The 24,313-nt window shown below is 59.2% G+C and overlaps 1 protein-coding gene across 11 annotated transcripts in view; it reads left to right on the forward strand.

Annotated features, from left to right (window-relative positions):
- Nucleotides 1-24,313, forward strand: part of SEC16A (SEC16 homolog A, endoplasmic reticulum export factor) — a 33,002-nt gene that overhangs the window by 2,370 nt on the left and 6,319 nt on the right. For 6 of the 11 annotated variants that reach the window (XM_049631334.1, XM_049631331.1, XM_049631375.1 and 3 more), the window contains exons 2-24: nucleotides 1,747-5,367; nucleotides 7,142-7,281; nucleotides 9,720-9,817; nucleotides 11,491-11,617; nucleotides 12,133-12,304; nucleotides 12,394-12,559; nucleotides 13,449-13,591; nucleotides 14,163-14,224; nucleotides 14,333-14,471; nucleotides 14,879-15,124; nucleotides 16,165-16,262; nucleotides 16,661-16,742; nucleotides 16,954-17,071; nucleotides 17,250-17,361; nucleotides 17,526-17,631; nucleotides 18,268-18,408; nucleotides 19,380-19,493; nucleotides 19,737-19,914; nucleotides 20,399-20,644; nucleotides 21,065-21,147; nucleotides 22,071-22,217; nucleotides 23,947-24,027; nucleotides 24,240-24,296. In XM_049631334.1, the coding sequence (XP_049487291.1) occupies nucleotides 1,813-5,367; nucleotides 7,142-7,281; nucleotides 9,720-9,817; nucleotides 11,491-11,617; nucleotides 12,133-12,304; nucleotides 12,394-12,559; nucleotides 13,449-13,591; nucleotides 14,163-14,224; nucleotides 14,333-14,471; nucleotides 14,879-15,124; nucleotides 16,165-16,262; nucleotides 16,661-16,742; nucleotides 16,954-17,071; nucleotides 17,250-17,361; nucleotides 17,526-17,631; nucleotides 18,268-18,408; nucleotides 19,380-19,493; nucleotides 19,737-19,914; nucleotides 20,399-20,644; nucleotides 21,065-21,147; nucleotides 22,071-22,217; nucleotides 23,947-24,027; nucleotides 24,240-24,296 (6,411 nt within the window). In that variant the 5' untranslated portion in view covers nucleotides 1,747-1,812. The other 5 variants (XM_049631357.1, XM_049631347.1, XM_049631366.1 and 2 more) reach the window with 3 other exon arrangements.

The raw sequence follows: 24,313 nt of genomic DNA on the forward strand, positions 1-24,313 counted from the left end.
ACCCACTGTGAGTAGGATTTTGTAAGATGCAGCTGAGAAGGAACCTTAGATTCTCTCCCTTCACAGACAAAGAGTCTGGGTCGCAGGAAGAGAAGTGGTGTGCGTGGGCCCATTCAGTTGGACTCCCGGCCCTGCCCTCACAGCCACGCCTCTGCGGTGTGATACTCTGGGCCTCTGCTGTTTGGTGTTTCTCTTTTACAGCTGCTTAGAGCGGTTGAGGTCCTCTACTGGAGCCTTACAAGGAGGAAGTCGTGTTTCGGAAGACGTGCTGGGCGCCTCTGTCCCACAGATAAGAGGAAGAGGCCGGGCTGGTTGTACGATCAGTCCTTGTAAAGCTGAGCTGTACACATTCTTTGTTCTAAAATGACAGCTTAGAACCAAACGAAGCCTCCGGTGCTGTGCCTGATACAGTCCGTCGAATTTAAGTGTGTTTCAGAGTGCTCGTCAGTCCAAAGGGCTTCCCTGTTGGCCTAGGACGGACGTGGGCGAGCCGTAATGGTAGTGAGCTAATAGATCCATACGACTCGTTTCCAGAGAGGGGTAGGAGCCTTCACCGTAAGTAGCTTTACTTCAGGTCCATTCACAAATGTCCCCTTTTATCGACTCTGAGAAAGATTGCCAGGAGCAAAAGTGTCGTGCACCTGCAGAAATGTGTGGGTTAAGCCCTGGAGCCCTGCCACTTCTCCCTCTGGTGTTTACTTTCCTCCGTGATCGGTTACACGTCATCTGTTTGTTTGTGAGGGTGGCACTAGGGGGGAGGACTTGTGCATAGAGAAAGACAGCAAAGAGACGGTACCTGGGTTTGTGTCTTAAAAGTACTGGTTAACCGTTCAAGGTTACATTTAACGTATTTTCTTAAAAAGCGGAAACCACCGCTGGTTCTGGCAACAAAACACACTGTAAAGACGATTGTGTTTTCTGTGAAAGGTTTGTTGGCACTCTGGTTGAAAATTTCTGAGTCGAGTCAGTTGGTCAGTTTTAAAGCTGCTTCACGTTTAATTGGGACTTTCGCTCCGGACTCACTTCTTGATAGCCCTCGTGGTCCGAGGCGGCTTGTTCCGCTCACGGTGTCAACCAGGCACAGCGCGGGAAATGAGACATTCTGCGCGGTGGCATAAAGGGCATGTTTGTATATTTCAGATTCTGCCTGCGGCTTGTATCGCTCTGTACTTTACAACGCTTTTTCGTTAAAACGGAAGCGCGCATCTTAAACTTCCATTTTCATTTCAAGATGTAACATTAACCTGCGCGAAAAGTATGATGTGCCATCTTGATACAGGGGTTGGCCCTTTCAGGACCCGGTGATGATTTACGGGAAGGTGTCCGGGTACCGGGTAGTGAATCAGACGGGCAGTTAGGTTGCGCTCCGTTCATCGCTGCGCACTTGGTGAGGGCATCACGGAGGCATCAGGCATGCCGTGTGGGTGCTCAGCTGGGCTGTGAAACTGAACCCCAGAGAAGGCAGTGGCTCGTCTGAAGTCAGTCAGTGAGCTCAGGGCACAGCCAGCGTTTGCTTCCGTGTCCGGCCGTGTTCTTGTCTGTGCGCTCAGCTGCCCCGGCCGGCCGCAGCCCCCCACCCGGGATGCAGTTCTGGGTGGGCGTGGGGGTAGGAGCGACGCGTCTCGGGACCGAGGACACAGACTCTCGAGTTGTTTCCAGCCTTTCTCTGTTTTCTTCGTTCTCCTGATTGCAACCGGGAGTTTGAATACATGGATTTTAGGCTAATTTCTTCTTTTTCTTTTCCAGTTCAGGTTGAAGAAAACCTATATCCTGCTTTCTGTGAGCAGCTCCTAGTCGTGCAACAGATCGGTCATGCAGCCGCCGCCTCAGGCAGCCCCGTCAGGCGTGGTCGGGCCACCTCCGGCTGGGACTCCTCAGAGCATGTTCTGGTCCAACAGATCTTACAGGAGACAGGCAAATAGTAACGCACCGGTGACCCCGATAGCTTGCCCGTTGCAGCCGGTAACGGATCCGTTTGCTTTTAGTAGACAAGCGCTACAAACTACATCGTCGGGCAGTTCGTCCAAAAGCAGCGCGCCCATTCTGCAGGGCCCGGCCCCGCCAGCGTTCCTTCAACACCCTGGTCTGCCTGTGCCTCACGCGAATGCTGGGGATACCTCGCAAGGACCTGTGTTGCAGGCCACAGCGGACGCCGGTCTGTCTGCCAGCGTGTTGCCACCTTCAGCGCCGCCGGAGTCAGAGTTGCACAGGAGTGCCGAGCTTGCTCCCAGCTCGGAACCCGAAGTTCAGACTCTGCCATGTCCTCACATTCCAGGAGCGGGTGCCGACAGTCCCCACGGGGGCCATCCGCACTCGAACGTGCTTGGGCCCGAGAGACCCCTGAGTCGGCAGAACCCGCACGACAGTGCTGTGGCGCCGTCCCCTCTCTTCCCTCAGCCTCGTCAGCAAATGCCAGGGCAGTGGGGGCCAGGGCGGGGAGGCCCACAGCCCTCAGGTCAACATTATTGGCCCCGCCCAGAAGGACCTGTTCAGCGCCCGGTGCCCCACATCTCCAGCGTTCTCCTCTTCCCCACTCCGTCCGGCCCATATCACGGTCCCGGCCACGAGCAGCTCAACCCACTGGTGTCTTTGCCAGGACCCTTGGCCGCTGATGGAAGCAATGAGCCGGCCTACCTGCAGAGTGGTAACCGGTCAGCAAATAACTTCGATCCTGACAACGCGTTCAGGCAAAATTCTAGAGCTGGGAATCCTCGGGCAAGCCGGGAGCTCAGGCCAAATCCAGGAGTGAATAAAGAGCAGTTGCCAGACCTCGCTCTTGTGAATCCCCTCGCTCAGGGAAACAGCCCAGAAAGCCATTTGCACTACCCCCCAGGGGCCGAGACCAGCCGGGTCCTGCCGGAAGTGGACTCGGGAGCTCTCTCCATGTTCTTCCACGGCGGAGAGACGGAAAACGAGGAGAACCTCTCATCTGAAAACACAAGCTTCGCTGGTCCGTCTGACTTGGATGGCTCCTCCCCCGGCCCGGGACTTGGTCATGCTCCCGCACGTGTGGGAGCGGGTGGCGTTTACCACGCCTTTCCCAGAGGTTCCAGCAATGAGGCCACGCAGCAGGGAGGCCACCCGCAGCCTTATTTCTCTCAGTCTGCAGGCGCCCAGCCTGATAGACCGGCCACGGCAAGCGCTGCCGTCACTGTGTGGGGCGGCCCAGCAGGCGCAGGGGCTCACGCCAGCATCCCACAGTACGAGAACGTGGAGGACTTAGAGTTCATTCAGAATCAGGAAGTTTTGCCAAGTGAGCCCCTAAGTTTGGACCCTTCCGCCCCCGGCGATCAGCTCAGATACGGCCCCAGGCTCGGTGTTGGGGGCCACGCTGGAGGCGGGGGCCCAAATCTCGAGGCCCCGGATTCAGTGCCACACCCCGTGCGATCCGACAGCGTGTCGTCCAGTTACAGCAGCAAGAGCCACGGGAATCTTTCAGGTGCGGCCAGGCCTCGAGACCTGGGGGGCACTTTCATTCAGCAAGAAGTTGGAAAACCTGAAGATGAGTCTTCGGGGAGCTTTTTTAAGCAAATCGATTCTTCTCCTGTAGGAGGCGAGACAAACGAGACCACCGTGAGCCAGAATCACCGCAGCAGCCTGTCCCAGCCCTCAACCCCAAGCCCCCCAAAACCCACTGGAATATTCCAGACAAGCGCGAATAGTTCTTTTGAACCGGTGAAGTCCCACTTAGTTGGAGTGAAACCAGTTGAGGCCGATCGGGCCAAGGTGGTGGGCGAGGTGAGGGGGGCCGGACCCCACCAGAAGCCGCACCGGCCAGCTGCCGCACCGCCTGACGCGTGCCCTGGCAACTTGGAGCAGCCCCCGGACAACATGGAGACCCTGTTCGCACTCCAGGCCGGTTCTCTGCCCTTTACCGTACCCGTGGAGGCCGAGCAGGGGCTTGGGCACGCTGGGGGGCCGCCCTCGGAAACCGTGCTTCTGGCAGCTGAGAAGAGGCCCTTGGCCAGGGCCCAGGGAGCTGTGAAGTGCGAGAGCCCAGTGACGACCTTGTGGGCACAGAACGAGCTCCCGGATTTCGGGGGCAGCGTGCTCCTGGCCCCGGCTGCCCCGGCACTGCACGCGCCCGTGAGGCCTCAGCCCTCTGAAGTGATTCAGCCTCCTGACGAGGGAGTGTCCGGTCAGCAGCCCCAGCCGCCAGGCCCTGGCCTCCCTCTGCAGAGCAGGGATGGCGTCGGAGCTTCCGAGAACCTCGAGAACCCTCCCAAGATGGGAGAAGAGGAGGCCCTTCCCTCGCAGGCGAGCTCGGGCTATGCCAGCCTGTTATCCTCACCGCCCACTGAGTCTTTGCAGAATCAGCCGGTCTTGATTGCCCAGCCTGATCAAAGCTATAATTTGGCTCAGCCCATTAATTTTTCTGTGTCCTTATCGAGTCCTAACGAGAAGAGTCTGCCCTGGAGAGATGCTTTGGTGGGGGATAAACCGACAGCAAGCAGCCGGACTGTCGGGGGGGACTCCGGAGAAAGCGCTCCTGCGTCTGGGATCGCAGCCACCTCTGTCACCCGCTCGCCTCTGCCCAAGAGTCTCCCGCAAGGTAGCTTTCCACAAGTTCCTGGCACTTCGGAGACCGTTTGTACTCAACCTGCTAATTTGCTGGTTCAGCCGCCACCTCATCCGGTTCCGAAGAACTTGCTTCCAGAAGGCCAAAAGGTTCATAATGCAGAGAACGTTCTTCCCGAGCTGCCTGGTAGCCCTGCTGGAAGCACAGGCGTGATGTTGGTGCCGCCTGCAAACGCTACCTCGGTCCCTGCTGGTAGTAAAGCGGATCCCTCCGGTAATCGGGAAGAAACTTCTGGAGCCCTAGACTTCACGCTGAATAGGACTTTGGAAAATTCTCTAAGGATGTACGGCCCGTCCCGTTCTGACAGCCCAGCTTGTCCGCAAACCGTCACCAGTCAGCCTAGACAACCTGGGCCAGGGGCACAGAACCCAGACCGTTTCTACCAGCAGGTGACAAAAGACGCTCAGGACCCGTGTGGCCTAGGGAGAGCCCAGCAGGAGCCGTCACCGGCCCCCCAGCAAGGGCCCAAAGCAACATGTTCAGAACCTTCGAACCCCGGAAGTCCGCCGGTGCAGGGGCAGTCCCAAGACTCGGTCCCGCCACCGGCAAGTCCCGCTCCAGCTGACACGGGTCAGCAGCTGCCGCCTCGGCCGCCTCGGTCCTCCAGCGCGTCCGTCGTGTCCACCAGCTCCAGCCAGGCAGCCGCGCGGTCGGACCAGCAGTGGCTGCAGCCGCCTCCCTCGGACTTGGCAGCTTACTACTATTACAGACCCCTGTACGATGGCTACCAGTCGCAGTACCCCTCGCCATACCCGCCGGATCCTGGCACGGCCTCCCTCTATTACCAGGTACGGTCGGGCTCTCGGACGGTAGAATCCGGGACCAGCGGTCTCTCTCTCCCGAGTTGTGCTCCTTGGCAGGCTTTTGTTGCTCGCTTCGGAAGCGGCCTGTAGTCCCTGTGGTCTGCACCGTCGTGCAGAGTGCCCGTTCCTGCACCGCTGCTTGGGGAGCGTGCCCGGCTCCCGGAACCCTTGCAGGCTCACACTGCACACCTGTGTGTTGCGCGGTGCAGAGTCCCTGGTTAATTTTTGGCACGCGTGCCCCAGCGTGTGTGGCTGAGGAGCCCTCTGTTTCCTGTCCCTCCGGTGGGCTCTCTGCGGGACCAGAGCTCTGAGTTGCGCACCTCGGGAAACTGGGATATCCTCTCGAAGCTTCGGTGTGGTTTTGACGTGAAAAATCTACCCAAAGAGGAACAGGACAGCGCAGTGTTGTAAATCCCTCCGGGAGAGTAGAAACACGAAGGGAAAAAAGTCAGGTTCGGAACGTAATCCAAGCAAAACGGCCAAGGGGGATGAGATCCCGTAAACATCCCTCGGGCGCATGGCGGTCCCAGCAGCGGGGCGGGGGCGGTGTCGCGCCCCACAGAAGACTTGCCGTTCACAGTGGCCTAAGTGTGTGAGTGTTGTGAAACACAACTGGTTCTGTCCAGTTCTCTGGTACTTTGAAACAGTGGGGTTTAAATGCACACGTTGGGTCACGATTTGCTTCTCATCATCTCTAGTCCCAGCCCCGCGTCATGCGAGGTCGGCAGAGTGTCAGAGGCCCAAGGAGTGTAGACCAGAAGTTTGGAAAGCTCGGTCCTACAGTGGGCAGGTGGCCATCCTGGGGACCTCTTAGAGGCGGCTCGGGGGTACAGGGCTGGTGGGGGTGGGTCGGGCAGTAGCCCCCACTAGTAGGAGGCTTGTGCCTCCTTTGCAGGCTTTGAGCATCTTTGGGATTATATGAATACTGTGCGTCTAACCACTGAGATTAGCAAATTTGCGATTCTGGAAGGAGCCCCAAGGACTCCTGTTTCCATATGGGGAAACTGATTTCAGATCCATCCCGCGCCCAGGCAGGGCTGGCAGAGCACGAGGGGAGCAGCGTCCCCGCTTTGGGTTCTTTGTGCAGCAACCACACGTACATCTGGCAAACTCCAGCCAGAGCCCAGCACCACTCCCGTGGGAGCCCGCTTCCTTCCGCCCTCCCCCCTTGTGGCCACAGTCTCCGGTGGTGTCAGGAATAAGTCCGTTGGACGTGATTTCTCCACTTCGGCCAGGCGATGGTGGAGAGTCAGGCTCATAGACCAGAGGGCTGCTTCGGGTCCCCCCGCGTGGCGGCTCCTTAGAGACCGTCGTGGCCAGTCATGAGCCTGCGAGGGGTTGAAAGCCTCATGAGAACAGAGGACGAGCCTCTCTTTGAGGCTGTGTGTAGCTCCGGGACCCATTCAAATGGAACCCTGGGTATTTTGCATACCTGAGATGATGTGTGAAACAAGGACACGAACCCAGGGAGTCATAGCACCTCCGCGGCAGAGCCGTCTGGAGTCTCCACGGCCCCTCGGCGGCTGCCTGCTGACACGGCGGCCATCTCCTGAGCAGGACCAGGGCAGTCCCTTTCAGGAAGATCCTGCTGCCCGTCTGTGGCTGTGGATCTCAATTTGTAGGTTTTCTCTTCTGCACGAGGGAAGCCCCACGTCCGGTGCTCCTGGAGGGCCGTCACCAGCGCCATTTAGAGCTAGTGCCAGTTGCTTGACGGGTGGCTCTTCACCGATGTCTAACGTTGCGCAAACCCTTCTTCCAGCAGGACGTCTATGGCCTGTATGAGCCCAGATACAGGTCCTACGACAGCGCGGTGTCCGCCTACGCTGAGAGCTACCGCTGCCCCGAGCCCGAGCGGCCCAGCTCCCGGGCAAGTCACTGCTCGGACCGGCCACCTGCCAGGTGATTGACGTTCGTGTTGCCGGCTGTGGTGGTAACTTACCGATCTGAAAACATTAGACAAACCTGTTTTCTTCTGCGTATGTTTAATCAGCACGGGCAGAGCACAGGAGCACTTTGAAAGGGAACAAAGCCCTCCCTTGCAGCCACGCCGTGCTGTCAGCCAGCCCTGGGTCGGGCCAGACCCTCTGCAGGGTCCTCCCTGGGCCAGGGGATCATCCAGCCACCACCGAGGCACACACGCGGCTCAGGCATTTTGCTGACCGGGTGCTCAGGGCCCTAAGGCTGTTCCCTGCTACTGACCGCAGTGGTGTGGAGTCGTAGGCCAGGCAGGCTGGGGCCAGGACCCCTGCCCACCTCCTTTTCCTAGCATTGCATCCGTGCTGGAAGGCCCCACGCACGTCTATCCCGCTACCCTCCTCCGCTGAGCGAGCGCGTCTCAGCTCTGTGATTACAGATGAGGGATTTTGAAAGAGCCTTGGCATCACGCCTTCCTGCCGAGCAGGAATGGAAGCAGGTCACAGCCTCCCGCTCAGACACATAGGGAGAGCTGGGACGGTGCGGCGGGCGCACCGCCTACCTTCCAGCACCTTCCCCTGCACCTGCTTGTCGTCAGGTGGAGGAGTGACGTGTTACGGGTGTAGGTTTTGTTACAAGGCTACACGGCTTCTTGAACTCTAATAGAGGAAGTCTGATCCCCCATGAATTTGCCTGTGCACTGCTTTCCGAAATCGCGGGATCCGATCTCTGGCTCTTTGACTTTGTTGGCTTGTCTGGAGACAGGGCTCTGTCTCTGTGGGCCTCTGCCTGTTCGGCCGGCCGCTCTCAGTCCATTGCTGGCCTGCACGTAGCCCAGACTTCTGGGGGCTTTGTGGGGGAAAGCTCCCGAGGTTTCAGCTCCTGTGCAGCACCTGGGAAGTAAGGCTCGAAGTGAAAATAAGGGAAAGCATCCGGTAGGTGTTTCTAGAACCCTCTAGGAGACCAGGGAGGGTGGAGGAGGGTGCAGCCAGGGCGCATCTTGCCGTTCCAGTATCCTGTCCTTTTGGCCACCTGCGAGTTAACGTGCATTCCAAGAGGCCAAAGGTGGCTCCGTGCTGTTGAGAAGTGCCCCAGCCAGGAGCGAGGCCAGGTCACACGTCAGCGGCTCTGTCACCTGTCTGGCCGTGTTTCTGTGCTCTAAATGTCGTCACCACTCATGTGACAGCTCTGGAGAGCAGCCCGGCCTTCCTGCCCTGCTTTGGTCGGGGGCGTGTGCCCACGTCCGCACGTGTGTGTTCTCGAGGACGTGGGTCCGTGTCTGCACTTGCGGACGTGTGTCCGTGTCCGTGTCCGTGCTTGCGGATGCGTGTCCGCGCTTGTGTGCGTCAGTCTCACGCCTGGTGTGATCACGTACCTGCAGGAACTGCTTGAGGTGGGAACACGTCCTTCGTTTTTGCGACTGTGTCTTCGCTGATGGGCGGACGGGCTCGGTTGGCGAGGGCAGCCGGGAGGTGGCGTGGTCGTGGCTCTGCGCGGTGTCAGATCTCTGTTCCGAGCCCACCGCTGGCGTGTGCAGCGGGCCCCCCCCCCCCCCCCCCCCCGCTCTGCAGATGGGTGGGGCCTAGAGGGCTGTCCTCCAAGGCCCTCGGAAGGGGCCTCGTTCCCACAGCTGAGCCGTGAGAGCGGGTGCTGGACCGGAGGACCGAGTGCGGCTCACCGGCCGTCTCTGTCCCGGGAGCTGTGCCGGCCAAGCCCCCCGGCTCAGCCGAGCGAGACGTTCCTGAAGGGGCATGGGAAGAGTCCCATTTTAAAAATCAAATATCGTCTAAGTCTCGTTAGCGAGAGACGAAACCGCTAACGGGCCATTCTAAGAACCTTACTGCCCAGAAGGTCTGACGCGTGACCTCGCCAAGTTCTGCTTTTCTGGCGACGAGAGACGCGTGGCGGGGTCTGTGAGGCCAGCCTCCGTCAGACACAATTCAGGCGTCCTGCGGTCAGGTTCGAGAGCAGACTCGAGGGGCTGAGGCAGCCGCAGCCCTGCGCCTGGGCACGGACCCTCACCCGTCCCGAGCACACGGCACGCGGTCTGCGCCGAGGGTACCGACGTCGGCGTTAGGTTGGTTTTGACAGCTCGGTGCTCCCTGCTTCCGCTCGGGGTTGATAACCGGAAAGTTGAGAGCCTGTTTGAGTGTCGCTGTGTGGGATGTGGCACTGAGCAGGCAGAAGGCGGTCAGTTCCCTTAGTTTGTGGCACCTAAGTCGTTACTTGGGGAGGTGAATTGTAGCTGCGTGGCAGGGAATCTTACCTCATCGTCGTCACTGATTTTCTCACTACGATTTTTTCGCAACGTGTCTCGCCGCACGCCTGACGCTCTGGGGGTAGTGTGTGCTGACCGACGTCTTGTCGTATCCTGAGGAGGAAGTGGGAAAGTTGTTTCGTAACGACATCGTGTGTGTTTTCAGGCAAGGCTATCCTGAAGGTTACTACAACTCCAAAAGCGGATGGAGCAGCCACAGCGATTACTACGCAGGCTACTACTCCAGCCACTATGACTACGCAGGTGGGTTCACAAGCGCGGCCGGCCGGCCGCTGGCGCAACCGCGCCCAGACCACTAGCGCGGCCGGTGCGAGGCAGTGTCCTCTGGCCGTTTCTCACGAGGCCCTCCGTTCCATTGCTCTCTTTAGGTTTCTGATCCAAGAGCCAAAGCGGTGGAAGATAAGCCGCGCTTGGGAATAATTATGCTGCTGTATTTGTTTAGAAATTACATCTTAATTATAGCAGTTATAGCAGTAACGTATCTTTATCACGTTAGTAGCTTCCTGTGATTTTCTAGCAAAGCATGATTGTGAGTAGTTCCAGGATGGCCTCGGCCCTGCGTATTTATTTAAGTTGATGAAAAGAAATAAAATGGGAAACCAGCTTCTGGGGTCACACTGGCCCCGTGTGGCATACCGGTGGCCTCCTGTGGCCGCCCTCCCGCCACGGTGCAGGCATCAGATGTCCTCACTGCATACTCCCGGAGCTGCCTTCCCATCTTGACACTCTGCCATTGGGCGGGGTGCTCATCTCAGCGACACGTCCCCCTGGCGGTCCTGCTGGTCACTGCTGCCTGGCTGTGACCTGTGCTTAGCTGCAGGGGAGGGTCCCGGGCCCACTGTCCCTTGGTTGTCCCGCTTCCTCCAGGCCTCTTTCCCATGTGCGTTTGTGTCATTTTACACATAAATTTTGCTCGTAGCTGCCAAAAATGGTACATCTAGGTTATAATGTTAATGTATTTTTTAAAACGTGTTTATTTATTTTGAGAGAGAGGAAGAGAGAGCACAAGTGGGCAGGGGCAGAGAGAGGGAGAGAGAGGGAGGGAGGGAGGGAGGGGGAGAGAGAGAGAGAGAGAGAGAGAGAGAGAGAGAGAGGGAATGAGAGAGAATATCCCAAGCAGGCTCCACATTGTCAGTGCAGGGCCCCATGTGGGGCTCGATCTCATGAACCAGGAGATCATGACTTGAGCCGAAATCAAGAGTTGGATGCTCAACCGACTGAGCCACCCAGGTGCTTTAAGTAATCTTTTAGTTTTGGATTATTTCTTAAAACTTTCTGAACTAGTTTTGGATGATTTCTTAAAACTTTAATCTTTTAGTTTTGGATTATTTTTTAAAACTTTTTGGGGCGCCTGGGTGGCTCAGTCGGTTAAGCGGCCAACTTCGGCTCAGGTCATGATCTCACGGTCCGTGAGTTCGAGCCCTGCATCGGGCTCTGTGCTGACCGCTCGGAGCCTGGAGCCTGTTTCAGATTCTGTGTCTCCCTCTCTCTGACCCTCTCCCGTTCATGCTCTGTCTCTCTCTGTCTCAAAAATAAATAAACGTTAAAAAAAAATAAAAAAAAAAACTTTCTGAACTACGTCAGAAGCCACATAAGGAAAACGTATGGTCGCGGAATTAAGTACCAAAAGATAGTAACTACGAACAAGGTTTTTTTAGGTTTTTATTTTTTTAAATCACCCGTGTTGAGAGAAACCCGGTGAGTGTTACGTGTTGTTGGTACAGGCAAGACATGCCCGGGTCCTCGGCCTAACAGCTAACACTCTCCTAGGTCATGCTGATTTGGGGGAGGAAAGTTCGGTTCCTCTGAGATCCTCGAGGCGTCCTTCAGTCTGGGCTGGTGTGGTTTCTCTAGCCAGGGCGGGAGGCGTGTCTTGCTTTGCCTGTTGTAATAAACTGTTAATGCCCCGCTCACAGATGCAGGCCGCTGGGACCGATACCACTATGGCTCCAGATTCAGGGACCCCCGCGCCTGTGACCGGAGGTATTGGTATGATGCGGAACACGATCCGTACCGGAAAGAAAACTACACTTACGGGGACAGGTTGGTACGACACGCGTCGATGAGGAGGGTTGCTCGACTCTGCCCTCACGTCTGGCGTATGTATCGGAAAGCTACGCTTGTGCTTGGGACCCTGAGGAGCAGCTGACGTTGGGGTCCCTGTCTGAAGGACAAAGATGAACAGGCCCTCCTGGCAGTTCCCGCTTGCGTTGTTGGGTGGGGGGCGTTGAGAACTGGCCTGGGGGCGGCGCCAGGAGACGGCCCCTCCTCTTCCTGGTCCGGGAAAGGCATGGCCGCACGCAGGTGCGCTTGTGGCCTGTCTCTCCAAATCTGAAGGCGAAGGCGGGGTCTGGATTTGGGCTTGGGATGTGGCCACTCCGCCCAAGGGTAGGCTCCCACTGGTCGTCTGAGGGTCAAGACCCCGGATGGTGAGCCGGCACCCAGCAACAGGGTGGTGACGACACGGCGCGACCTCACTGCCGTGTAGCAGAGGGCCGTTGTCCTGGAGCCCCCTCCCCACGCTTCCCTCTCTTCGCCTCTGCTCCCGTTCTCTCCAGGCCCGAGAGGTATGATGACCCCTGGAGGTACGACCCTCGCTTCACTGGCAGTTTTGACGACGACCCTGAGCCCCACAGGGACCCTTACGGGGAGGAGGCGGACAGACGCAGCGTGCACAGCGAGCGCTCCGCACAGAGTCTGCGCAGCAGCCTCAGCTCCCGCTCGCGCCAGGTGGGCCCCCCCCTTCCCGTATTCGACCGCGTGTCTGAGTCTCCCGAGCTCCCAGGAGCTGATCGGTCCCGTCTGCTCTGTTTCCTCAGAGTCAGGTTTACAGAAATCACGGCATGACTGCTGCTTCCTACGAGGCCCCGCCTCCCCCAGACTCCTTGCCTGGAGATTATGCCTACGGCAACAATTTTGGCAGCGTCCAGGGCTTCCCGGAGTACGGTTACCCTGCCGAAGCCGGCTGGCCCGCGACGGAACAAGGTGTGTGTGTGGTCGGGGCCCAGGCGCTCCTGGCCGTGGAGGGACGTCCGGTCACTCTGCCGGGGCGGCCTCACGAGCCCGGGGCGATAGAGGGAGTGAATTTCAGCTCTGATGGGAACTGGTGGTGCCTGGCCTGGTTGTCTCTGCAGGGTGAGGACTGCCGTGAGTCACAGAGCTTGTCACGGGGGCTGGTGACATCCCTCGGACTCAGACCTGAGAGCAGCCCGGCCTGTCCATGGTGCCCACGCCGGTGTGGCTCTGAGTACAGGCTCCCCGCCAGGTTCTCAGGCGCGGCCGCCCTGTGCTCCCCGGTGCTGGCTGCTTGGGTGTGGGAAACTCCTAACTCCCCTTGAAAAACTGCGTGGACTTGTCACCTGTGCCACAGTCTCGACTCCTCTCTGAGACACCGGATCAAATGCTCTCCCCTGGAGAAGTGCAGACGTGGGTGTCGGACCCTACAGGGCGATGCTCCCGTGAAAATCTCTGTCCTCAGCCCCCTTGTCGACCCCTGCGCCGCTCACCGTCAGGGGCCAGCCTGTGAAGGAGAGCTGGGGGTGTGGAGGCTCTGGGGGCGTCCGAGCAGCTGGAAGCCCGACGCTCCTCGCGAGTGACACTCGCTCCACGCACGCGGCTATTTCAAAGGAGTTCTCTTTTCAGAAGAGAGTAGCCGTCGTGTCTAATGGCCGAAACGCTTTTCTGACACACACCTAAGTTCTCCTTTCTGGGAGGACGTCTGACCAAAGTACCTTCCAGTTGGAAGCCGGGTCGCCACGACCGGTCTGACCTGTGACTCCAGCCACGTGGGCGTCGTGAAATTCTGTGCTGTTGGTCTAGTTCAGAAGCACCACAGGGTGACAAGCTGTTTCTTTTTCACTTTATTTAAACGTAGCTCCATCAAGACCAACTTCTCCTGAGAAATTCTCAGTGCCTCACGTCTGTGCCAGGTTTGGTCCTGGGGGTCAGCTCATTAAAGTGATTCCAAATCTGCCTTCAGAAGGACAGCCCGCGCTGGTCGAGATCCACAGCATGGAGGTAATTCCGTGAGTAGAAATTGCACCTCGCAGGACTGCCCTTGAAGAAGTGACCTTGCAAAGCGCTTCTCTGCACACGTCTTCGATCCGCAGATGTTTCTGTTGCGTTGGGTCGTGTCAGTTTCCTCTCAGAGATCAGCATGTCAAGCGTCTGCGTTGGGGGTCACGTCAGACTCGGTTTTATGGCATATTCACTTTCTGTCTTCATTGGCATTTGTGGTTCAGCAGGGAGGCCTCTTACTGGTGAATGTGGGTTACAGGGAGAGGCGCTGGGGTGCAGGAGGCTGGTGGGGGGGGCGCCCTCTTCTGCGGCCCTGGCAGGCCTCTTCTGTGCACGTTAGGGGGCCCCACTTCAGAGTTTGAGGGGAGGCGTGGTTCCCACTCCTTCAAGTAGAGCTTGAAAGTCGCCGTTGTAAACCAAATGTGCCCGCGCCCTGTGACGGAGGGGCAGCCACCCCCCCAGGTGGCGTCGACCGCTTGGTGCGCCTGTGCGGCCGGCAGACGCTGCCCCTGAGCCGCTGTCTCTCTCCACCCCCGCCCCGCCCCGCCCCGCCCCGCCCCGGTTCCACCAGACCTTGCTGCAGCACACGCTGGACCAGGAGGAGATGCGCTCGTTCCCGGGACCGCTCGGCAAGTACGTCCCCGTCGGAGCTCCCCGCGATGTCTGTCCGGAGGCGGCTGCTGTGCTCGGCCTCGCGGATGCAAGGTGTTGCTGTTCATCGAGTGTGTGTTCTTTTTTCAGAGGTGACACCCATAAAGTGGATGTTATTAATTTTGCACAGAACAAAGCTACGAAATGTTTGCAGAATGAAAATTTAATTGACAAGGAGTCTGCCAGTCTCCTTTGGAATTTCGTTGTTCTCTTGTGCAGGCAGAACGGGGTAAGTTTCTCGTTGGCCCCTGCCTCGGTCCCCCTGCACCCCGAGGAGTTGGGCGGGATTTCTATTCCGGGCTGTGCTCGGCGAAGCAGGGTCACCATCCAGGGGCTCACGCAGGAAGAGCTTCCTAGCAGTGATTTGGGGAAGTGGAATTCAGGGCCGTGTGGTTTGGGGCAAAGGGAGGTGTGGGTCCACCTTTTTGTCGGCCTATCAGGCAGTCTGTGGTCTGCCCGTCCTGCTCCTGGCCGTGTCACGGGCGGTGCTCTGTGCCCCTGGGAGTAGAGCGTGCACGTCTGAGGAGTCCTGCTCGGGGCCTCACCTGATGACGAGCGGGAGTGTCCTGTCACCCCGGCAGTGAATTCTGTTTGTGGTAAAGCCTTCCGTTCTTCTTGCCCCCGTGGCCCTCGCAGACCGTGGTGGGAACAGACATCGCGGAACTTCTGTTACGAGACCACCGAACGGCGTGGCTTCCTGGGAAGTCACCCAACGAGGCCAACCTGATCGATTTTACTAATGAGGCGGTGGGACAAGTGGAGGAGGAGGAGTCCGGGGAGGCCCAGCTCTCGTTCCTCACCGACAGCCACGCGGCCACCACCAGCACTCTCGAGAAGGAAACCGAGAGGTTCCGAGAGCTGCTGCTCTACGGACGCAAGAAGGTGAGTTGGGGGGGTGGGGGGTTCCCGGGGCACAGAGCACAGCCGAGGGGTGCGGTCCCGCTCTTGGGTGCGCCGGAGACGCCGTCCCGTGTGGTGTTGGTGTGTCCTCTCGCGTCAGTGGGTATTTTCTTCCGAGGGTTGTGGGGTCGGAGGCCTGCGAGTGCGCTTTTCGGTCATTGGGCAGATAGATGAATTTCCCGTGCTCAGGCTGCGCCCCTGTCGTGTGCGGGTCTCGGGGCCAAGCCGAGCACGAGACAGAAATTGCACCATCCTCCCCGGTGAGGCGGGAGCCGGGGGCCGGTGGGGAGCCGATCACAATATGCAGAGCCGTTGGAGGCTTGCTGGGACCAGGCAGACTGCGGGGAGGGCCCCGGGGGCGCCCTGGTGGCGGGGGTCTCCCAGGCCGGCGGTTCGTGGCACTCCGACGTCGTGATGCGCTCCGAAAGCTCGTGTGCGATAACTAAACGGTCTTCACGTGGACATCTTCCGACCGGTTGAAATTGTAAAGTCTGTCCGGTTTGCCTCCCGTTTACCTGTACCGCAACGTGTGTGTCTCCCGAAGGTGTCCTCTGAGTCGTGCCCCGGGTGACTTTGGGTAGGGAAAGTCTGCCTTAGGAAAGGCTCTGTGCGCATCGAGATGACGTTCGTGGAGGCCTCGTGCCGCGTTCTGGAACGGGGATGCGATCCCTGTGGTGTGTCCCACGGGGGAAGCGATGGTTTGGGGGTGGCGGTACCCCGTCTCGGTTGCCCTGGTTTCTGATCGGCGTGTGTGTTCTTCATGCTGCTAGTAGATGACAAAGCGAGATGTGTATTCGCCAGCCTGCTGCCACAGGGACTTTGCAGCTGGGGCACATGTGAAAAGTGGACTTCGTTTCTGAACCGGAGCTGTGTGGGCAGACCTTCGAGTCGCGCGTTCCTCGGTGTGCCCTCTGCTCTGCCCGCCCCCAGCGGTGCCTGACGACACGCGGGCCGCCGCGCCCGCTTGCTTGTGTCGGGGAGATTGTTCTGATAACTCAGGTAACCCCGAAAACACTTCGCAGGATGCTTTAGAATCCGCAATGAAAAACGCCTTGTGGGGACATGCTCTGTTGCTGGCAAGCAAGATGGACAGCCGGACACACGCCCGGGTCATGACCAGGTAGAACATCTTGCCCTGTAGACTGTCTCTGGGCACTTCCAACTGGCCTGGTCGTGCTGCCCGGCCAGCCCTTGGAAGCACAGTGGCCTGTAGTTTTCGTCCCAGAAAGCAGGTGCCGCTGGCCCGGGCTTGCTTGGCCTTCGTCCGTGGGTTGTACCGCGAAGGGAGTTTTAGGAGTTTTTAGTGACCGTATAGTTCTCGTACTTTCTGCGAAACCACCACGAGATCCTGGGGCCTCGTGTTTTCAGCTCCTTGATCGAAACACTGGGACCTGTGCACTTCGCCCGGGTTAAGTGCCAGACGGCCGTTAGATGGCCAAGACGAGACCAGACTTGTTTTTGTCTTTTTGTCCTCGACACAGGGCCAACTCGGGTCTTCGTCTCTTTGTATTTGCGCAGGTTCGCCAACAGTCTTCCAATCAACGACCCTCTGCAGACAGTGTACCAGCTGATGTCGGGCCGGATGCCCGCGGCGTCCACGGTCAGTGTTCAGGGGCTCGCGGGCATCTCCGCGGTCCGGCTGTCTGTCCGGGCTCGCTCCTCTGACAGATTGCATCGCGGGCCGCGAGGCCTGCGACCCCCTGTTGGTCTCGCTCCCTCGCTGTGCTCTTTGAGCTCACCCGTGAGAGATGAAGGTGACGCTGTCTTCTGAGGAGGAGGGTTTATCTGGGTTTGCGTTTTTCTGACCTCAGTGTTGCGGAGACGAGAAGTGGGGAGATTGGAGGCCGCATCTTGCCATGATCTTGTCCAACCTGAGCAGCAGTGTGGATGTGGAGTCCAGGGCGATGACCACCATGGGCGACACGCTAGGTAGGTCAGGTGCGGGCGCGGGCCCGGAGGTGGGGGAGCGCAGGACGCCCGTGTGTGGAAGCCGCTGCCGGGGTACGGAGGGCCGTTCGCGTCGTCTCTGTGGTATTTTCCGTCCACGTGTTTTGATTCCTGGGAGAACTCGGCGTCACTGGCCGCGGCCTGCTTTGTGTCTCCTCAGCTTCGAAAGGTCTCTTAGATGCTGCGCACTTCTGCTACCTCATGGCCCAGGTCGGGTTAGGGGTCTATACGAAGAAAACCGCAAAACTGGTTTTAATTGGATCGAATCACAGGTGAGGAACACAGCGGTCTCTGTTTTCCTGCAGAAGGAAAGCACCCTCCTTCAGCCCACCCAGAGACGGCGGGCGGCCCGGCAGCGGCTGCCGGCTTTGTCCTGTGGTGTGACGGGCTTCTGGGTGACCTGCTCAAGGACTAAGGTCCCCTGTTTCCTCGACAGTTTGCCGTTTTTCCAGTTTGCGACCAATGAAGCCATTCAGAGGACGGAGGCCTATGAGTATGCCCAGTCCCTCGGGGCACAGACCTGCTCCTTCCCCAACTTCCAGGTCAGCGGGGGTGGGCGGGCGGTCCGTGCTGACAAGTCTCCGACCATCGCGGGTTTGAGTCCTTGCGCAGAAAGCGATAAAGTGTTTTTGGAGATCTCGAGACACTCAAGCGTCCGTAATGCTTGAGAAGAAAGCCCTGTTGAGTTGAGGATTTTGTTTGCCTTTAAAATGTTTGTTGAGCGTTTGGTCCCCAGTACTTTGTCGGCAGCTCTTAGCGTCGTGGGGAGGGTATTATCTGACCGGGGACCGTGTGGGCATAAATGTCTGTGGGGCAGAGCGAGTGGGGACGGCTGTCCCGACCAGCCTAGTAAGCGTGTTGAAGAGAAAGAGTTGCCAAGAAGCTCAGTTGTCGACTTTCATCTGAGATACCTTGGGGGGCACCTGGCTGGCTTCTCGATCTCGGGGTCGGGAGCTGGAGCCCCACGTTGGATGTAAGGATAACTTAAAAAGTGAAATCTTAAATAAATAAGCGAAAGGTGAGGTCCCTCCGGGAACAGGGTTGGTGCTGTTGGGCAGCCGCCGGGGGCGTGTGTGAGGTGCGCGAGGCGAAGCGTGAGAGTAGCTCCAGCCTGGGGTGGGGTCTGGCGGGGGCGAGGGGCGGTGCCTCAGACCGCTCTGCTCGTTCACCTGCTCTAGGTGTTCAAGTTCATCTACTCCTGCCGCCTGGCGGAGATGGGGCTGGCCACGCAAGCCTTCCACTACTGCGAGGTGATCGCCAAGACCATCCTGACGCAGCCCCACGCGCACTCTCCGGTGCTCATCAGCCAGCTGGCTCAGGTGACGTCCCCTGAGCGTCCTCCCGGTGACACCGGGCTGACGGGACTCGGGAACCGAGCTAGGACCGTTGGGACTTCCTTCGTGAACGGCTTTAGCAATTCTCGTGTTCTTGGACAGGCATCCGGTGTTTTTGCGTAGCGTAAGAACTCGTCAGCTCTCTCACCCCAGCGCAGAAACGGAGCGGTAGCTTCTAAGGAAGTTTCCCTGGGAGACTCACCGTGGGGCCCTTGAATCTAGCGGTTCACAGCGTGAGCTACCAGAGTCCAGCAGCCTGGCTTTGGGTCCCGGCTGCTCCAGGGCCGGCCTCAGTTTCTTGCTCTGTAAAACAGGGACCGCGTGACCGGCCTCCAGGAGCAGGCGAGGCTCAAAGGAGACGGGGTTGCGCGTGGGGACGCCCAGCACAAGCCGCCCGCTGCGCCAGCGCTCCCCTCTCCCCGGGAGTTTCGTTCAGGAGAATGCACTCGCGCGATAACTTGGGAAAGTGTTTCATTATGAGAAGTTTTAGACGTTTACGAAAACAGAATAACGGATCCTTCTTCCTCCAGCTTCAGCAGTGAACCCAAGGCCACCTTGTTTCATCTGTCCCCACCTCCCTCACCGTCCCTCTCCCCCTACCGCCCGTCAGGGTGTGTGCATTTCTGGGTCCATTCAGTGTTTTGATCGGTGAAGCCAGGTCCGTGGGATCCGATGGGAGGGGCAGCAGACGCGCTCCAGGGGGCATGCGGACTGCTGGCCCCCGCGCACACAGGCTGACGGGTCTGCTAGGGCGGATTCGAGGCTCCCGGGCCCCCTTGCTGCTGTCTCGGCCTCGCCAGCTGCTCCGGGGCAGGTCACGGCGCGCCTCGGAAAACCTTCCCGGGCGATGCAGCCGCCCGGTTGGGTGACGAAGATGCTTTTGTCTCTGGGTCATCCGGGTGGGCCTGTCCTCCCCGGTGGTGACGGGCTCTTCCCCCCGCCCCGTGTGCGTCTAGATCGCCTCGCAGTTGCGGCTCTTCGACCCTCAGCTGAGAGAGAAGCCGGAGGAGGAGTCCTTCGTGGAGCCCACCTGGTTGGTCCAGCTGCGGCTCGTCGAGAAGCAGGTCAAGGTGTGAGGTTTGCTTTCGGTCTCGGGAGACGCGGTGTCAGAGACGGGCTGACAGGCGCGGTCCGTGTCCCCGTTTTCACATTGAGTGTGGGTGTTCGGTGTAAACGGTAGGATTTCAGAGGCGCACGGATTCCCGGGACGGGGGCGGGGGGTGCTCCTGAAGCACAGACGCGGGGAGCGGGTCCCCCGGGGTTGGTGCCGCAGCGCGGGGGTGTGGGAAATGCCTGCGGTGTCTCTCCTGTAGGAGGGCGCCGCGCCGTGGAGCCTGGACGGGGCCCTCTCCCAGCGCTGCCCCAGCACGCCCAGCCCCGAGGCTGGGCAGCACGACGGCCCAGGACCCGCCCAGCCGGGCAACCCGCTGCTGGCACTGCCTGTGCCCAGCGCCGAGCGCTTCGGTCAGGGCGTGCGGCTGCTGCCTTCAGGTGAGCCCCGTGCCGCACGCGGAACATTCTCGCCCTGCCTCTCTGGGAGAGCGGAGGGGACGTGTCTCAGCGCCGCATCAGCCTTCTCCTCTCCCTCCGCGAGGCTGTCCGTGCTCCCGGCTGTAAACATCGGCTGAGTGGGCGGACGCCCCTCTGTCCCCCGGCGGCCGAGGCCAGGAGGACTCCGTGAACGCAGCCGCTCTCCAGGTTGTGTTGGGTCTCGCTGTGGCTTAGAGCCCTTGCCCGTCATCTTTAACGACGTCCTCCCTTTTGTCCTCAAAAAGCCCGCGTGCTGTTCTTCCCCCAACCGCAGAGGCCCTCGCATCCCCCGCGCTGTTTGGGCGCCTGGTTCTCTTAGCGCATAACGAAAGAAACGTGGCCACGCAGAATGACGCGTGCTAAACTGTTGGGCGACCGCCAGTTCGCTTCTCCAAGTGACTGGAGTTAGCGCCAGTGACCTCAGGCTGCTGTTCGCTCTCTGCAGCTCCGCCGACGCTCCCCGACAGCCAGCCGGCCCTCCCCGCCAGGGTGCCGTTGTTCCCGGTGCCGCCACCCCCCGGCCCTGCGGAGCTGGGGCCTGGCTGCGGACCCCCAGGGTCTGCGCTTGGCTTTCCAGAGCCCTCTGTGCCCGAGCCTGCAGCTCTGTACCCAGGACCTGGCCTGCCAGCGGGTGCACCGTCTCTGCAGGAAAGTGAGCACCTGCCCCAGGAGGCCGGAAGCCAGGACCCAGGTGGGTCTCTGCCGCGACGCCATCCCCAGAGGCCTGGACTGGGTTTGGTGTTCAGGAGGTGATTGGCAGAAGAGCCTTAAGTCATTTGCGCTTGAAACGAGTTGTATCGCTTACTGTCTGCTAAGGGTTCTGGAAGTTCCAGGCGGAACGGCTGATCGAGATCCACGCTAGATTCCCTTGTGACTTGGCTGTCGGTTGGGACGCAGAGCGTGAGCGGGTGTCCCGGTGTGGCGAGCCGGCCTTGAGGCGCGCCCGGGCTGGGACCTGCTCTGCGCTCCGATGTGGTTCTCGTGCTGTGTACTTGGGCACAGTACGGTGTAGACCCGTCTTTGAAGATGAAGCCATTTCGAGACCATTTCCGGTCTCGGGCTCTGAGGCGCGTCGCGAAGCTGCCACCGTGGCTCTCTCTTCCGTTGACAGGGGTGATGCCACAGGAGGCGCTTGGGAGAAACTCGCTTCCGGAACGGAGAGAAGATGGTTTTGGCGGAAAATTTGCTCATCTGGTACTCTCCCACTTTTTGTTTTTAAGCTATTCGTTTTCCATAAGCTGCGTTGATTAGGAGCCCAGACTTGTCGCTCTTTAGTCTTAAGTAGAAAGATAGTAGTGAAATTTAGGAAATTATCCTTTAAATTGCTTCTCAGTGGGAAAGCTCCTCTGAAATAACTTGGATCCTCACCATATGGAGTTGGGGAAAAGCGTTACGGAGGAAAGCGCTCATTTACTAGTGTGGTGTGGGGAGCATTCCTTCATGGAGACAAAGTGCTCGTTTGTAATGAAACTGCATTGCTAATTTTGACTTTCCTAAATTGGAGAGCCCTACCCACTCTCTGCACCTCACTTTCTGCAGTAGAATCCCTAAAAATCTCACTGGTCTCTTGAAATCGAGGTATCGTTTCATCAGACGTGTCTGGTGTAAACACCACCTCTGTTTGCTCTCGTCTCAGCGCGGGGGCTGAGGGGGGGAACAAACGCTTTTCTGCACACTGTTCTACAGCCTTCTGTACAGACAGCAGGCCTCTGTGGGCATGCGGTCATCGTCTAAACTTTTGTTACACGTTCCTCCATAAGAATACTCTGTTTTCGTGTAAAATGACAGTTACTAATTTTGAAAATGGGGTCTTCGCTCAGCGAGAAGCATTTTCTAAATAAGCCTATCTTTTAAAACGCCCCCTGCTCCACTGTGCCCAGTCCCTTCCCTCTTCCTTGCAGCCCGGCAGTGCCCCCTGAGCTCCCGAACCCCCCCCCCCCCCCCCCCCCTGTGCGTCCCCCGATTGGCTGGCTAGCTGCAGGCTGGGGGGGGGGGGGGGGCTGTGGTTCCCCCCACCCCCACCCCCACCCCCACTCTGCCCTCCTCACGAGTCATAAGACCTCTGCTGTGGTGCCCCGGGTGACCCTCCTCCCCTGTTGCCTGTTGCCTTGGAACAGGGCCCCTCCAGGACGTCCCAGGACTCCGAGGTCCCTCCGGCGTGGGAGCGTGCTGGCCCCGGAGCCCTGCAGCCGCCTCTCACGTCCACGCCCGAAGGGAAGAGGCCTGCACAGGCGGCCGGGAAAGAGGTCAAGGAGCCTAAGAAGGTAGCACACGGCCCACCTCCGGCGGGGCGGGGGCTCCCACAGGCCCTTCCTCACGCCCCGGTGCTGGGCGCCGGGCCCCAGGCCACCGTTCTTGCGTCACTTGGGCCACACGGTTTGGGAAGTGAAACGTGAAGCTTCGTGAACGTTCGTGCATCTGTGTCCCCAGACGGGCACGGCCCGAGTGGGGTTGGAGCAGCGCGGCCCTCCCAGGGGCCCCCCGTGTTCGCGGCCTGTCACAGCCCAGCCCCCGAGGGTGGCCTCTTCTGATTTCTGTCACCATTGGCCGGTGCCTCCTGTTCTGGGACTCCTTATAAAGGAGACTGATATTTAAACGCCCTCGTATGGGAACATCGAGGGAGGGTCCGCAGATGCTACAATTGTATTTATCTTTTGTCCTGGGTAATGGACACAGACAGGCTGGTTATGTAAAAGCCACACGAGCGGTTCTGGTCTGTCTGCTGTTGGCGAAAGTGCTCATTTCTCTTGGGGGTCCAGCCCGGGAAGGGGCCGCCGGCCAGCTTGGACCTGGTGACCCTTCCAGCAGCACAGCCAGGGAGGTGGCGCTCCTTCCGCGCGCCGGGCCGTCCCGCCCACCGAAGCCTCTGCCGGGCTCCGTGCTGCCCCCTGGTGCTTTCAGCTCGCGTCCCTGGGGGGCAAGGGTGCCGAGCACCTTCTTCACATGCCCGCTACCACCTCCGTCGTCGGCTTTGTGGTGCCGGCCTGTGTCTTCTCCTGCTTTTAATCGGGTCCTTTTCCACGGTGGCTGCCAGTCCCCTGTTAGATGCACGTGCCCCACGTCCTCTTCTACGCTGTGGGTCGGCTCCTTACGCTTCATGTTAGTTAGCTTATGAGGAACGTGTTCTTCTCTCTTTTTTAAAGTAATCACACCCACCGTGGGGCTTGAACTCACAGCTCTGAGACCAAGAGACCGAGAGTCACGCGCTCCACCAACTGACCCAGCCAAGTGCCCTTCCCCGCCTTTTTTTAAGTAGATTATCGGTTCTTGATATGGTTCAGTCTCTCGGCTTTTTTAAACGGCTGGTATTTTACTGAAACGCAAGTGTGATCCAGAGTGTGCCGGAACCGTGAGCTGGAACGTGATGCTTCAGCGAGGCGGGAGCGTGCAGACCCGTGTCGCCCAGAGCGACGGGTTTGAGAGCGCACACAGCCGCGGCGGCTCCTTCCCTGTTCGCTTGTTCTAGAAGAAGCGAAGTACGGTACGCGAGGAGCGAAGTCAGCGTTCCTGACGCCTAAGTTCTCTCAGGGCGGGACACGGGGGACTGTTTTGAGGGGGTCCCACAAGGACTTTCCCAGCCTTCTCGCCACTGCTCAGGCAGGGAGGGAGGATGCCAGAGGCTGCCATCGTTGGCGTCAGACAGGAAAAGTTCCAAAAGGCACATTGTTCAGGTTTTTAAATTGTGGTAAGATACACGCAGCGTAAAAGTGACCATCTTAACCCTGTTTTGAGGGCATAGTTTGGGGGCGTCAGGCTCATTCGTGCTGTTGTGCCGCCGTCCCCCCCCCATCCGTCCCCAGAACGTGTCCGTCTTTCCAGACTGCCCCCCCTCCCCTTGCACACCGGCCCCCCCCCCCCCCCCCGCCCTCGTCCGCGGATCCGACTCTGCTCGGACCTCCTGTGAGCGGACCCTTCGGGACTGGGCCTTCCGTGTGGGGCTCCCCTCACCCGGCACCACGTCCCCCAGGGTGTTGTGGTTGTTTCTGTATTTAGAGCAGCGAGTCCTGGTTATTTCGTTGGCTGCCCGGGAAGAAAAGGACGGAGGCTTATCTGCCCGACGACAAGAACAAGTCGGTGAGTGCTGTAGGACGTGGGGCCGGCGGGGCCTGTGAGTTCACGTGACGTGGCCGGCGGTGGTCCGCACGGCGCTCGTCCGCACGGCGCTCCCCGGCTGCGGGCACGGCTGGGTGGGCGTCTCCTGAGTGTGCAGCGTCACGCGGGGCCGCGCTCCGGGTCTGTTCCGCCGAGTCTCCGGACTTCTCTCTTTATTTTCGTGATGGTGGCAGATCGTCTGGGATGAAAAGAAGAACCGATGGGTGGATGTAAACGAGCCGGAGGAGGAGGTGAGTTGGAATTCCTA

This window comes from Panthera uncia, chromosome D4 (assembly GCF_023721935.1).
Source record: "Panthera uncia isolate 11264 chromosome D4, Puncia_PCG_1.0, whole genome shotgun sequence".
NCBI lineage: Eukaryota > Metazoa > Chordata > Mammalia > Carnivora > Felidae > Panthera > Panthera uncia.